The 12,730-nt window shown below is 35.5% G+C and overlaps 1 protein-coding gene across 2 annotated transcripts in view; it reads right to left on the bottom strand.

Moving 5' to 3' along the window:
* The window catches only part of LOC107716101 (rap1 GTPase-activating protein 1-like), an 89,424-nt gene that overhangs the window by 4,253 nt on the left and 72,441 nt on the right, over positions 1-12,730 (bottom strand). For both annotated transcript variants that reach the window (XM_016522424.1, XM_016522425.1), the window contains 9 exons: positions 11,788-11,943; positions 11,627-11,698; positions 10,341-10,427; positions 9,972-10,112; positions 8,381-8,524; positions 4,233-4,310; positions 2,385-2,494; positions 1,550-1,645; positions 994-1,113 (listed from right to left, as the gene is read on the bottom strand). In XM_016522424.1, the coding sequence (XP_016377910.1) occupies positions 994-1,113; positions 1,550-1,645; positions 2,385-2,494; positions 4,233-4,310; positions 8,381-8,524; positions 9,972-10,112; positions 10,341-10,427; positions 11,627-11,698; positions 11,788-11,943 (1,004 nt within the window). The remainder of the gene's footprint in view (positions 1-993; positions 1,114-1,549; positions 1,646-2,384; positions 2,495-4,232; positions 4,311-8,380; positions 8,525-9,971; positions 10,113-10,340; positions 10,428-11,626; positions 11,699-11,787; positions 11,944-12,730) is intronic.

Raw genomic sequence — 12,730 nt, 5'->3', positions numbered from 1 at the left:
TACATGTTTGAGCGACACACACACACACACACACACACACACACACACACACACACAAACAAACACATGTTCTTAATGCTTTCACCCATAACGAGCATGAAACAACTATAGTTCTTGTTGTCAGATCACTTGCATCCACCAAAACACACAGCAAGTGCTCAATAGCAAACCCTATCAAGCACCAAATGCGAGTAAAAACTGATTTTGGCAAGAAAATAAAACAAAATGACTCTCTTGCATGCAGGTAAATGCAGTGGGAACTGTAACACTAATAGGGTGTTTCACTAGTTCAGTTTGTCTAACAATGTCCAACAGTGGACATATTTTCAGCCTTTTTTCTCAAACATTTCCACCACATCTAAAATTATGGAAGTGATGGTAATGATATTTTATGCACCTAAAACTGTACATTTACATAATATTTTTCATGTTTTGCATATTTGAGAAAACTGGACAAAACACACTATAAAATGTTTTACCTTATTCATTATCTCAAGGATGCTCTTCATTAACATGTTTGTCTCCTTGATAAGCAAGTACACTATAACATTTGAAAAAAGCTTATGGGGCAAAATTGTTTGTCGTTGTGGAAATGGTCACAACAATTTTCAATATATGCCTATAAATGTTTAATTTTATTAAATGCAATATTGTCAACAAAATAATGATTTTCAAAAATAAATCATTGTGTACAAATCATTTCACATTCTCTTGATTCTTATTTTTTTAATTAATTTTCATTGATTAAGATGGAAACTAAAGAAAGAGAAAAATAAAACCTTTACATTAAAATACATCTGAAATATAGCAAAAATAAATAAAGTCATGGTAAATAAAAATTCCAAAAGAATTTTGATCTTTATATTACAAAAAGTTGAAATTAACCCTAAAGACATAAAAATATGGGTTAAGGCAAATTTATAGTCTGATCTACACTGATATATGTGAACAAATCGAATCAATCATCACTCAGGTTAATGCTTTTCACTTTACCTGTTCTTAGTGATGAGGACCTCAGGAGAGCTCTGATTGGAGGAGTTTTCAGACTTGGGGTCCTGGGAGGCGTGGCCACTGTCAGGAGTCTTCTGTGTGCTGGGAGAGCACTCTCTACTGCTGCAGACACACACACTCACCATCAGAGGGCAGCATAAGCATTGTGTTTGCAACTCTACACGTCAAAGGTGAGGTGACGGAGTCCAACTGCAGTCTCAGAGTTAGGTTAGGTTAAATTCGATACAACAGTACATGCCGATTCACATCACTACACTGAAACACATTAATTCAGAGCAACATCAGTCAAAGGGCCTGTAAGTACTACAGCACATATGACAAAGGCCAGTTCATGCAAAATCAGTAAAACAGACATTACTGATTGGCTGAAAAATCAGCAGACCACCAATCAGTTAGCATGTTGATTTTGCATGTGTGACCAGTTTAATAATGTGCTAAAGGCCATAATTCATAGCATTTCAGATGCATTTCTATGGCCAGGTAAGGTAAGCAGCTACTCTATGGTTAAAGAGGTGTCATTCTATGGTGGCAGTTATACTTGGAAGGATCCACGACGAGCCTCCCATTCTTGAGAGTGACGCTGGGTAGAGAAAGACAGAGCACTGTCCTGTCCTCTGACAACAGAGCAGCAATTCTTCACCAAACATATAAACACACACAAAAGGAGGGAGTTCAGTTGTAATATTATGCTTTATGTTCTGCCAATAAAGGCCTGTTCACACCAAGAACGCTAACTTAAAGATAACTATAACGTTAACTATATTAGTGTCCACACACAATATTGTTCTGTTTATTATAAGCACAGGCTGCAATCATGCCATCCGCTGCTTTAAATAAACAAGCTCTTTAAAGCAAGTTGGATTCTGTTTTGAGTGTTGAATGTTTTTAGCGTTCGTCAGCTGGAAAAAAATCGTTTTGAAAGTGACTCCAATAATATCGTTCCACTGTGTCATTATCATTAGAGTTGTGGTGTGGACTCTGCTATTCTTTTAAATTTAAAATGAAAACTACATCTTTATTGTTCTTGGTGTGAATGGGCCTTAACTCTTATATTTTAATTAAATGTTATCTTGCCAGTAAAAAAGATAAAAAAGACTAAATACATACATGTACAAATATTATATTGTTTTTGCATGTACATGTGCATGATCAATAAATGTACGATTTTTGGAAATATAACCATTCTGTCAATACTGACAATTCTATTAATATCTCTCTCAAACTGGCCTGAGCCATCATGTGATTCTTAATGTTGAGCCCTGCTCTCACTCAAACACGCACATACTCTACCATTCAAATGTTTGGAGTTGGCACAACTTTTTGTTTGTTTTTAAAGATTCTTATGCTCACTAAGGCTTCATTTAACCTCTTACCTCTTCTCCTGGACCTCCTGGATGTTCTCAATGCCGATAGCACTGCTACGTCGAGAGCTAAAGGGTCCTGACTTTTTCCTAGTTGGGCTTTTTCCAGGAATGATCAAAGACTGTAGGAACAAGAACAAGAAGATCAGTGAGCCTAGGATTCATACAGACACACCTTCACACTGTGATGGTCACCATGTGGTCTCAAAGGAAACTTTAAGGATAATAGATCCTCTATAGGTCAGGTCTATGTTAAACCACTTGCAATTGTGATCTATTATTTCTTTTATCTGTGGCATGCTCCAGTCTTTTTGAGAACAAAAGACACTGTTTCGTATCTTGACTGGCAAGGTGGATGTGAAGTGTGTGCTTGAGGGTTTCGGCCTGAACTGAGAGATGAAAGATGGGAGCAGGATCTTCTGAGCTTCACTGGGCGCTGTGCTCTCGCTGGGGACACTTTGTTCTCTTCAAGCCTGAGCGCTGGGATTTTACAGCTACTGCTTTATGACTTCAAATGAAAGACCTTCAAAAAGGCTTTTATCTAAAATGGCTTCAAAGGCTTTGGAAAGACTCTGCTGCCTTTTTCCTTTGTGTTTCTATGCTATTAGCTCGCAAAGAGTGTACAATTATCAGATGAGGGGACAGAAATACACCGAATAGTACATACTACTACACAACAAGAAGTAACATTGGACATTAAAAACGCAGCAGAGCGATGCATTACTTGCAGGAAGTGATGCTGAAAGGAGAGCTATCATGAAATCTGTGACTTTTCACCATGAACATAAACACTGAAACAATTCTGCTACACATAGATGTACATGGATCATTTTAACAGTGGCATCGGATATAAAAATGTGCAATATGACTTTCTGACTGAACAATGCTTAACTGTCAAAGTGGCTTACAATAGGAAAATGGCCTGTTTCGTAAGACCTGATAGTATGGCATGAATATCTGCTTGGATAGCTGTTAAAATGATGGATGCACAATATATTTGTTTCATATCAGTTATCGGCCAATAATAAAGATATTTTATCATTATTGGCCGATGTTGGATATTTAATTGTGCATGCCCATTTCCTCTGCTTTTAAGGAAGAACTTTGCCATCTTTTAAAGCTCACTTAAAAGTTCATCTTTACAAAATACTAATAATTTTAGTTCATAATTTAACACTTTAAATGTAATACTTGGCAAAATTAATCTCAAAATCTCAAAATGAATATTCACCTAAATTCACTTTAGATTTTAAAATGATTGATTTTAGTTTTAGTGTTTTATATTTAGTATTTTTATTTGTTTAGGCAAAATATAGAATTTTAAATGGACAATTTATCAGCTATCGGCCACATTTTATTATTGCAATAAATAAAAAATACAATGTAAAAATAATTTAAAATGAAATTTAAAAAATGAAAAAGATGTCATTACAAGGTTAGATGAAGTTGTCAGGGTAAAATGCCATATTTAATTGAAAACAATTAAAAACTGCTGTGAAATTTATAAATATGTTTTTGTCTTTTTTTATTAGTTTTTGTTTTAAATATGTCTATATAGATTTTATTTATTTTTTACTTAGTTTGAGTTATTTTACTATATCAAATTAAATTAACTGAAATTTGAAACCAAATGAAATTTTCAATATATTTTATTTCAATTTAAGTTTTTTTTTTTTTGTAACGAAAGTAATGAAAGCCTTTTTATGGATTTAGTTGTAGTTAACTACTGTATAATAACCCTGGAGTAAACATAGTTTGTTCAATGGGTGTATTATTGTATACATTAGTGTCAATCATTCTGTTAACATGCGGTGAGAACAAATGATGCATATGAGAGAGGAGTGAGAGTTATACATGAACCTCTTCTATGGTTCCTATTCCTATGGCACTGCCACGACGTCCATATTTACTTGGGCTTTTGCCTGGGACAAGCAATGACTGCACAGAGCCCACAGAGAAAGAGAGAGAGAACGAGAGAAATCATGAGTCCATGCAATAGGTTATGTGTTAACAAACAAAGTAGCCTACAAACATCTGCTGGAGAGACAGTCATCAAAGCATGAACAGCAAGAAAAAAGCTGTCATGAACACAACAGAGTAGCCACACGAAGAAAAAAGGGCCGGAGGAACCTCAGGAGGTACGGGACCTGTGAAGGACAAGAAAGCTGAGCACACAGCACACAATTGGAGACAACTGGACAGTTGACTTTTGAACACAGCTTAACAGTTAGTCAGGTTAACATTGCTGGAACAGGTTAGTCAGACAAAGAAATTCATATATATCATGCTGTTAAATAAGCATTTATGCAATGTTTTGGTAACTGAGCTCTCTTTAATTGGGCCAGATATCATGTTCATCTTGCAAAAATGCAAGCTATGCAAACTCAGGTTATATCATAGATCAGTGGCTCATAGAACTGGTGGGTCGTGATATAAAAATGGATTGGCCTGTTGAAGCCAATCCATTTTCATATCAGGGTCCCACATAGAAGGGGAAAACAATGATATGATAAAATAAAATAATACCATTTTAAATATTAAAATAAAAAACAAAACGTACAAAACTTAAAATTTTACTATCCAGCTTATGCTATTTTGCAAATTGTTGGACCTAAGCACTTTGCAGTTTCAATTTGACTTTAAGGATGTTTTTATTTGCAATACAAGTACAAAAATAAATAAATAAATAAATAAAATACTACAATAAAATAAAAATGTACAAAAATACAAATAAAATTGAAACATTTTTAAATAAAAAACAGAATTTACTAAACTGTCAATTTTACTATCCAGTTTGTTAATAATTTTTGCATATCATTGGACCTATGCAAGTTTCAGTGTGATTTTAAAGTTTTTATTTACTTTATGCCATTCATTTTGCATATTGTTGGACCTATACACTTTCAATGTGTTTCATGGATGTTTGTAATTACAATAAAATAAAATCGTACAAAAATAAAATAAAAACTACAAACAAAATAAAAATGCACAAAAACACTGTCAATTTTAGTATCCAGTTTATGTTAATAATTTTGCATATTATTGGACCTATGGACCTATTCAGTGTGATTTTAAAGACATTTTTATTTACTTGTTTATGATAAATAATTTTGGTATGTGTTGGGTTGTCACTTGATGTGTAATGTACTGGGTCCTGAAGCAAAACCAATTGAGAACCACTGTCACAGAGGACCTTAGTGGGCCCCCCATTACTGTCCATGGCCCTGGTTGTTATGACTTAATCACCATAGGGGGATGAATCACTATACACGATTCATTTTCACCTGTAACCTTTGGGATTAAAGTCCCAATAGCCGAAAAATTTTAGTGCTAACATTTTGGTTTTTATTCTCCATTGCATTACCTGTGTGAAGGTCAAAACGTCCATATGACTGACATGCCATATGATAGTGCTATAAATAACAGAAACATTAACTGTGACAGAGACATGGCTCAGTAACTCTGAAGTCTGTTCCAGTGCAAGTCCCTGTGGGGAAAGTGGGATTTCACTAGACTCATATGAGTTGTGCTCACAAGGGCGCTGGCATGACTTAGCATGGCTCTCAGTGTGTGACAGTCCCCAGGGCAAGGAGCAGCACCATAAGAGCCACTGCGCTTGAGCTGGCTGGCCGGAGGACGCTGCCTCTGTACTTAACCTGTGCAAGCATTATACTTACCAACAGGACACCTGCATATTAAGACATTAGTACAGCAGAATCCATTCAACATGCACACACATAAATATGTAATGCTCCCAGCAGGTCCTTATGTGGTGCTGATGTGCATCTGATCCTGTGGGGGATGTGGTAAGGTCAATACATTCACAACCATCTTTATACTAATACTGCCGCAGGCCGCCTTATCCTACTTCAAAATCAGATAATATTCATTCCTGAGGGACACTGCAAGGAAAATAACAAAACAATGTCTCACATGACCCCTTGTAGACTATCTGACAGTGTTTCACTCCCTCATGAACGACATTCAACACATTCCACACCAATTTATGTCATGCACTTCTCAGAGGACCTCATCTCCACCATAACACACACGCACCTCCTGTGATCATAACGGGGGTTAAAGGAGTAACAGTCTGCGTTGGGGAAAGCTCAAATTCATATCACATGCTTTTGGGTCAATGACATATTTATACAGTATAAAAGTGTCCGCAATAAAGAAAAGGAAAACACTTTAAAAAAATATATAGTTTAAAACATATGCGCCAAGTTCTCAAATATTTATTCTTTGTATTCACGATGGATTTGAAAAACGTTATCATTTTCGAAATAAAATGTCATGTGACAAATGCCATGCAACCATCATTATTTTCAAAAAGGTTTTTAAATATATTTTTCAAGGTATTTAAAAAAAAAAAGAATATTACAAATTATTTAATCAAAAATATTATTTTTTTAGGGATTTGCACCACATGAACATTTACAACCTGAACTAATCTTATCTGATATTTTAAGAGACTTACTGATCTTATCATATAGTCATGAGGGTCTTCAGGGGTCCTCGCTAAATAAATAATTAAATTATGAATTATTAAAACAATTAAACTGTTTATAATAATTAAGTAGTGAAGCAGTTGCTATTTAATTTTTTCTTTTACTTATATGTCTTTACATATATATAAAAACAATTAAACTGTTTATAATAATTAAGTAGTGAAGCAGTTGCTATTTAATTTTTTCTTTTACTTATATGTTTACATATATATATATATATATATATATATATATACACACACACACACACACACACACAAATGTTGGTACCCTTGGTGAATATAAACAAAGAAGTGCTATGAAAATATTTTATTTTAAGAATTTAAAACGGGGGGAAAATCTTATGAAATAAATGTTTTTCTCTAATACACGATATACACAAAATTAACTGTACCCTTTTATTCAATAATTTTTGCAACCTCTATTTGCCAACATAACAGCTCTGAGTTTTCTAATATAATACCTGATGAGTTTGGAGAACACCTGGCAAGAGATCAGAGGCCATTCCTTCATAAAGATTCACTCCAGACCCTTCAGATTCCCAGCTCCATGTTGGTGCTTCTTCTCTTCAGTTCACCACACTCATTTTCTATAAGGTTCAGGTCAGGGAACTGGGATGGCCATGGCAGAAGTTTCATTTTGTGCTCAGTGACCCAATTTTTGTTTTGATTTTGATGTTTGTTTTGGATCTTTGTCCTGTTGGAAGATTCAACCATGGCCCATTATAAGGTCTCTAACAGAGGCAGTCAGGTTTAGATTTTTTATGAGCTAAAAAGCTCATTTTTTAGTTTCATCTGACCATAGAACTCAGTCCTGTTTGAACTTCCAGTTGTGTCTGGCAAATGAATATGCTGGAGTTTGCGGATGATTTTTCTCGAAACCTTCTCAAACAACATGTGGTGATGTAGGTGCTCTAAAAAATATCAAAATATATTTTAATACAGAAATTATAAACAGGCTTAAAATAGAAGAGATGCATTGAAGTCAATGAATCTATTAATTACATTTCTAATGTAGTTTAGAATAAACTAATAGATAGGAACTTCATGTCATTGACCCTTTTAACTCAGGAAATGCTAACTGTTGCTAGAGCAGCAAACATGAGCAAGACCAGTGCAAGTGACCCTTAAAGAAATGCTCCTGAGATAAACTGTAAAAGGTCCAGTGAATAAGATCAGTGGCTGCAGAGATGACAGACAGAAAGCATGATGGGAATGAGAATCAAAAACGAGGATAAAAAAAGGGACTGGTGCATGAGGGCAATTATTTATCAAATAGAAGTTGGTTGATTAATCATTAATTATTTCATCTTCATTGTGTTGCTTGTTTTTAGTTTGCCAACTCAGAGCATCTGTGCATGTGCTTAACTTTTAGTGTAGTCAGGAATTAGTGATGTATATGTAACCCGGACCGGTTTTTTACCTCATAGTGAAGGGAAGTGAGGGGACTAGCATAGTTTGGCCCATTGGAAAGCCAGTAGGGCAGGGGGTTACTTACTATCCCAGGGGGTTTGGGGGACTCTGGTGAGTGGTGGTTGTTGTTGTTGTGGGTGAAACTGCCGCTGTGACTATTGGAGACTGTGTACTTCCTGATATTGAGGCCCATGGTGTCCAGAGACTGGCTCCTGCTGCGGATCACCCGCTATAGCACAGGGACAGATCAGGAGGAAACACGGTGAGCAGCGGCAGGTCAGGGTGGGCCAATGGAGTGGGTCTGAAGCCAATGAATCAAGTTGCTAAAATGACCCAGGAAAATACCTGAGCCAAGAGTGCAGTTTTGTTTGTAAAAGAAAAAAGCATATGGCCAGAGGGAGGACTGGTGATATGAAGTTAGCAGGAAGTCCACTACTGAAGCTAGCAACCATTAGAGAGCAGAACCGCCTGAGAGTGTTAATGGATATTGATCAAATATCACCCACTAAAGTGCTGCCCGATTTCAAGGGAAAATCCCAGAATGCCACAACCACAGATGAGCTGCATCTATGCGAACAAGTTTGGCTATAGACAGCTGCTGATGAAAACTGTTCGAATAAGTGGTTGCGGAAGTTGCGGAAGCAAATATAATAGGTTAAAAGAAAAATTATTTATGAGAAGACTGATTTTTCATGACTGGATGACCACAATCAATGTGTGAACACCAATGAACACTTTCAATTATAAACCCGGCTCCCAAGCACATACAAACAGTCTGTCTGTAATGAATTATAGCTATGGAAAATTCAGTCTACTTGAAAAATGACCTCTACATACTCATCAGGCATGATGCTGCATATTACAGAGAAATATTTGTGTACAATATGTTGTGTATGATGAATCATGTACTACTGATTAATTTGCAAAGCATTTTAGGAAGCAAAAAACTGTAGAGCACAAGATAAATCTCATGAGTGCATCTATGCTCGACAATGTGCTAACAGGACTAATTAGTGTTAATTACGGTAATGAGTAATTTAATTTAGGTAGCATCGGTTACATCACTTGGAAACTGGAGTCATAAAGACACCGCCATCTAAATCCCAAGAGAGAAAAAATGCTACTGTTCGTAAAGAATAATAGCAGCAAGATAAAAAAAAAGACCAGTCTGAACCAGAGTTATTATCATCATTAACTGAAACTAAAACTAAAATGTAAACTTATTTTATTCCAGCTGAATTTTTTTTTGTTTCGTTTAAGCTGAAGTACTAAAATAACTGAACCTAAATTAAATAAAATCTAATAACTAATACTAAATAGACATATTAAAAACGGAAACTAACAAAAATGATAAGTACAACAAAATTACTAGAACTTTAAATAAAATGAAAACAGAAAAATAAAATAACATCTTATTTAAAACTATAAAAACTAAAATATAATATTACATATAATGTTATAAAATATAATAGTATATAAAATAAAATAAGTAAAATAACACTACACTGAATGAATGACTCATGTCATGAAAAGATTCATGACCACAAACCAAATGCACCCTGTCCACCATTCATGCACAAGCTAGAGTAATGCTTCACGAACATCCCCATCCTCCTCTATTCTGGATGTACGTGCCCTCACAGAGACCCCCAGAGCCCTGTGTCCTTGTGGATTACCTTGAAAGACTCAAAGAAGCTCCCTCCCCCTCCTCCTCCATTCTCCAGTTTGTCCTCCTCTCCTCCCAGCCCCATCATAGCCTGACTGTTGATGTGCAGCTCCTCGTACAGCGTCTCCAGCAGGGCAGACCGGGTACGCTCCTGATGATGAAAGTGGGATAGTGTACTTGTATAGCAAATACATTTGAATATAAATAGTAAATGACTGTTAGACGAGGCTTGCAAATTTATTTTAAGGACATTTACGTTACATGTATGCATTTGTAAGTCACATTTATCATAAAATACATTTTATCAATACATCACATTTGAAACCATACATTGGTGTTACATATGAGCACTGATTTCTGACAACTCAATGACACTTACCTCTAATTTGGCAAATTTTTCAGCTTTGTAACAAGCGTATTCAGCATTGATCAGCTTGGTAAGCAAGAATTCATGAAACTCTGGGCCCTGAGAGAGGCAGAAAGGTGTAGATGGAGAGCAAATGAGAGAAATACAGTTCTGTCATGACAACTCTCGGAGGGATTGGCATGGTAATGTACATGACAATGTTAATGTATTTGGTCTTGGCGGAATAGATCTGCTACGCTGCTGCTGCGGCAGAACAAGTACCGAGACTTGCTACTGCCAATACATCCACAACATGCTGCTGTGAGCATGTAAGAAATATTGCTGCTGCAAATATAACATACATGAAAATAACCCCCATATAGCATACATGATCACCTCGTAGCAGATCTATACAGGTGGAGCTGGGGAAGGTGGAGGGTTTCTGAAGCAAGCTGCAACAGCTACTGCAAGCACTAATCATATATTTGAATGTTGAGTAGCGAGCTCATTGGCTACCGATACAGGAGAGAACCAATCAGCTGTGCCATGTGATAATGATGTCATTAGGTCAGATTGAGTTAGACCTATAGACTGCGCCATCTAGAGTTTCATGCCAGAACTCTATATTTGGAAGGAGAGGAAAGTCTTTTCCTCTCTTTTCCGTTTTCGTTACAAGCAATACCATTTAAAATATATATTTCTTAAAGACACATTAATACTTTTATTCAGCAAGGATGCATTAAACTGATTAAAAGTAACAGTGACAGGCATTAAAATATTACAAAAAAACTCTATTTAAAAAAAAAAAAGCAATTGTTTTGAACTTTATATTTATCAAAGAATCCTGAAAAAATGATCACCGTTTCCAGCACAACTGTTTTCAACATTGAAAATAATAATATTAATTGTTTCTTGTGCACGAAATCAGCATATTAGAATGATTTCTAAAGGATCATGTGACACTGAAAATTCAGCTTTGCCATCACTGGAATAAATGACATTTCAAAATATATTCAAAAAATTAATTATATTTTACAAAATTACAGTTTTTATTGTATTTTGATCAAATATATGCAGCCTTGGTGAGTATAAGAGATTTTAAAAAACATTTAAAAAAAAAATCTCACTAATCCCAAACCTTTGAACTGAACATAACTGTATTTAGCAGATACTAAATACCCCCCCTCAAATGCCATTCAAAGATTATTTACTGTATTTATTTCATCATTGCATTCCTTAGGAACTAAACCCATGATCATGATGTTGCTAGTGCAAAGCATAAATACTCCACTTCCATTTATTTAGATTCAGCAACTCACTTTCTTAAAAATGGCTGGGTTAGGGAGGGGTGGTCCGAAGAAGGGGACGTCGTCTCTCGCTGTTACTGAAACCTAGAGAATGACAAATACGTGTATCATTTACTGACTCACAGAGAAGTGTTACAGAAGCGCTAGATTGCAGTAATACTGTGATAATGTACCTTGTACAGGACGTTGTCAGAACAGGCATTTTCAACTTGCACCACTACATAGGCATGCAGGAAGTTGGAGGCAATCATGTCTGGCACAAATGGAGTGTTCTCCTCTTGAAACAGGATGGCCACGATGTCATTTCCTATATGCCTCTTCCTTTGTAGCTGTGATAACAAAACAAGAGAGTTTACTTTTATAATCCTTCATTTAAAATATCCTTATGTAACACTTGCACTTTCAACATGTACGCAAACTCAAATACCAAACAGCTGTTAAAGTGAGATTTCTTTGGCATAATTTAAAATGTATTAGCAGCTTTCAAGTCAAAGAATAAAAAAAAAGTGGGTCCTGGCTGGACGCTGATTGGTCAAAACAGTGTTGCAGTCTACTAAAATACAAAATATAGTAAGGTATGATGCAAAACACTTGTTCACATTAGTTTCATAAAAAGCCAACTATTAATGTGTAACTAACCTACATACAGTTAAAATATTTGGGGTCTATAAGAATATTTGAATGTTTTTGAAACAAGTCTCTTATGCTCACTAAGGCTGCATTTATTTGATCAAAAATACAAATAAATAAAAATATTTCATTTTAATATTTTAATATATTATTAAAATAAATATTTTCTATTTTAATGCATTTTAAAATGTAATTTTGTAATGTGGGGTTTTGTGTTTGTGTTTTGTTTTTGTTTCATGTTCATGTCCATGTCTTTTATTTTGTAATTGTTTCCTGATGTTAGTGTCATGCTTCCCTTGCCTCATGTCTCTCTGCCTTGTGTATGTGTCATGTTCTGATTGGTTGTTTTAGTCATGTGTCTTGTTTCCCATTGGTTTGTTCTTGTCATGTGACCCTCTTGTCTGCTATAAGTTGCCCTCATGTTGCCATTGTCTCTCGTCGTGTATTGAAGTTGTAACCCGCTGTCGGTGAGTCTAGTCTGTTTGT

This window comes from Sinocyclocheilus rhinocerous, unplaced genomic scaffold, assembly GCF_001515625.1.
Source record: "Sinocyclocheilus rhinocerous isolate Xijiao unplaced genomic scaffold, SAMN03320098_v1.1 scaffold148, whole genome shotgun sequence".
Classification (NCBI taxonomy): domain Eukaryota; kingdom Metazoa; phylum Chordata; class Actinopteri; order Cypriniformes; family Cyprinidae; genus Sinocyclocheilus; species Sinocyclocheilus rhinocerous.
Note: the sequence above shows the minus strand (reverse complement) of the source record. Positions and strands in the feature narration are given on the sequence as shown.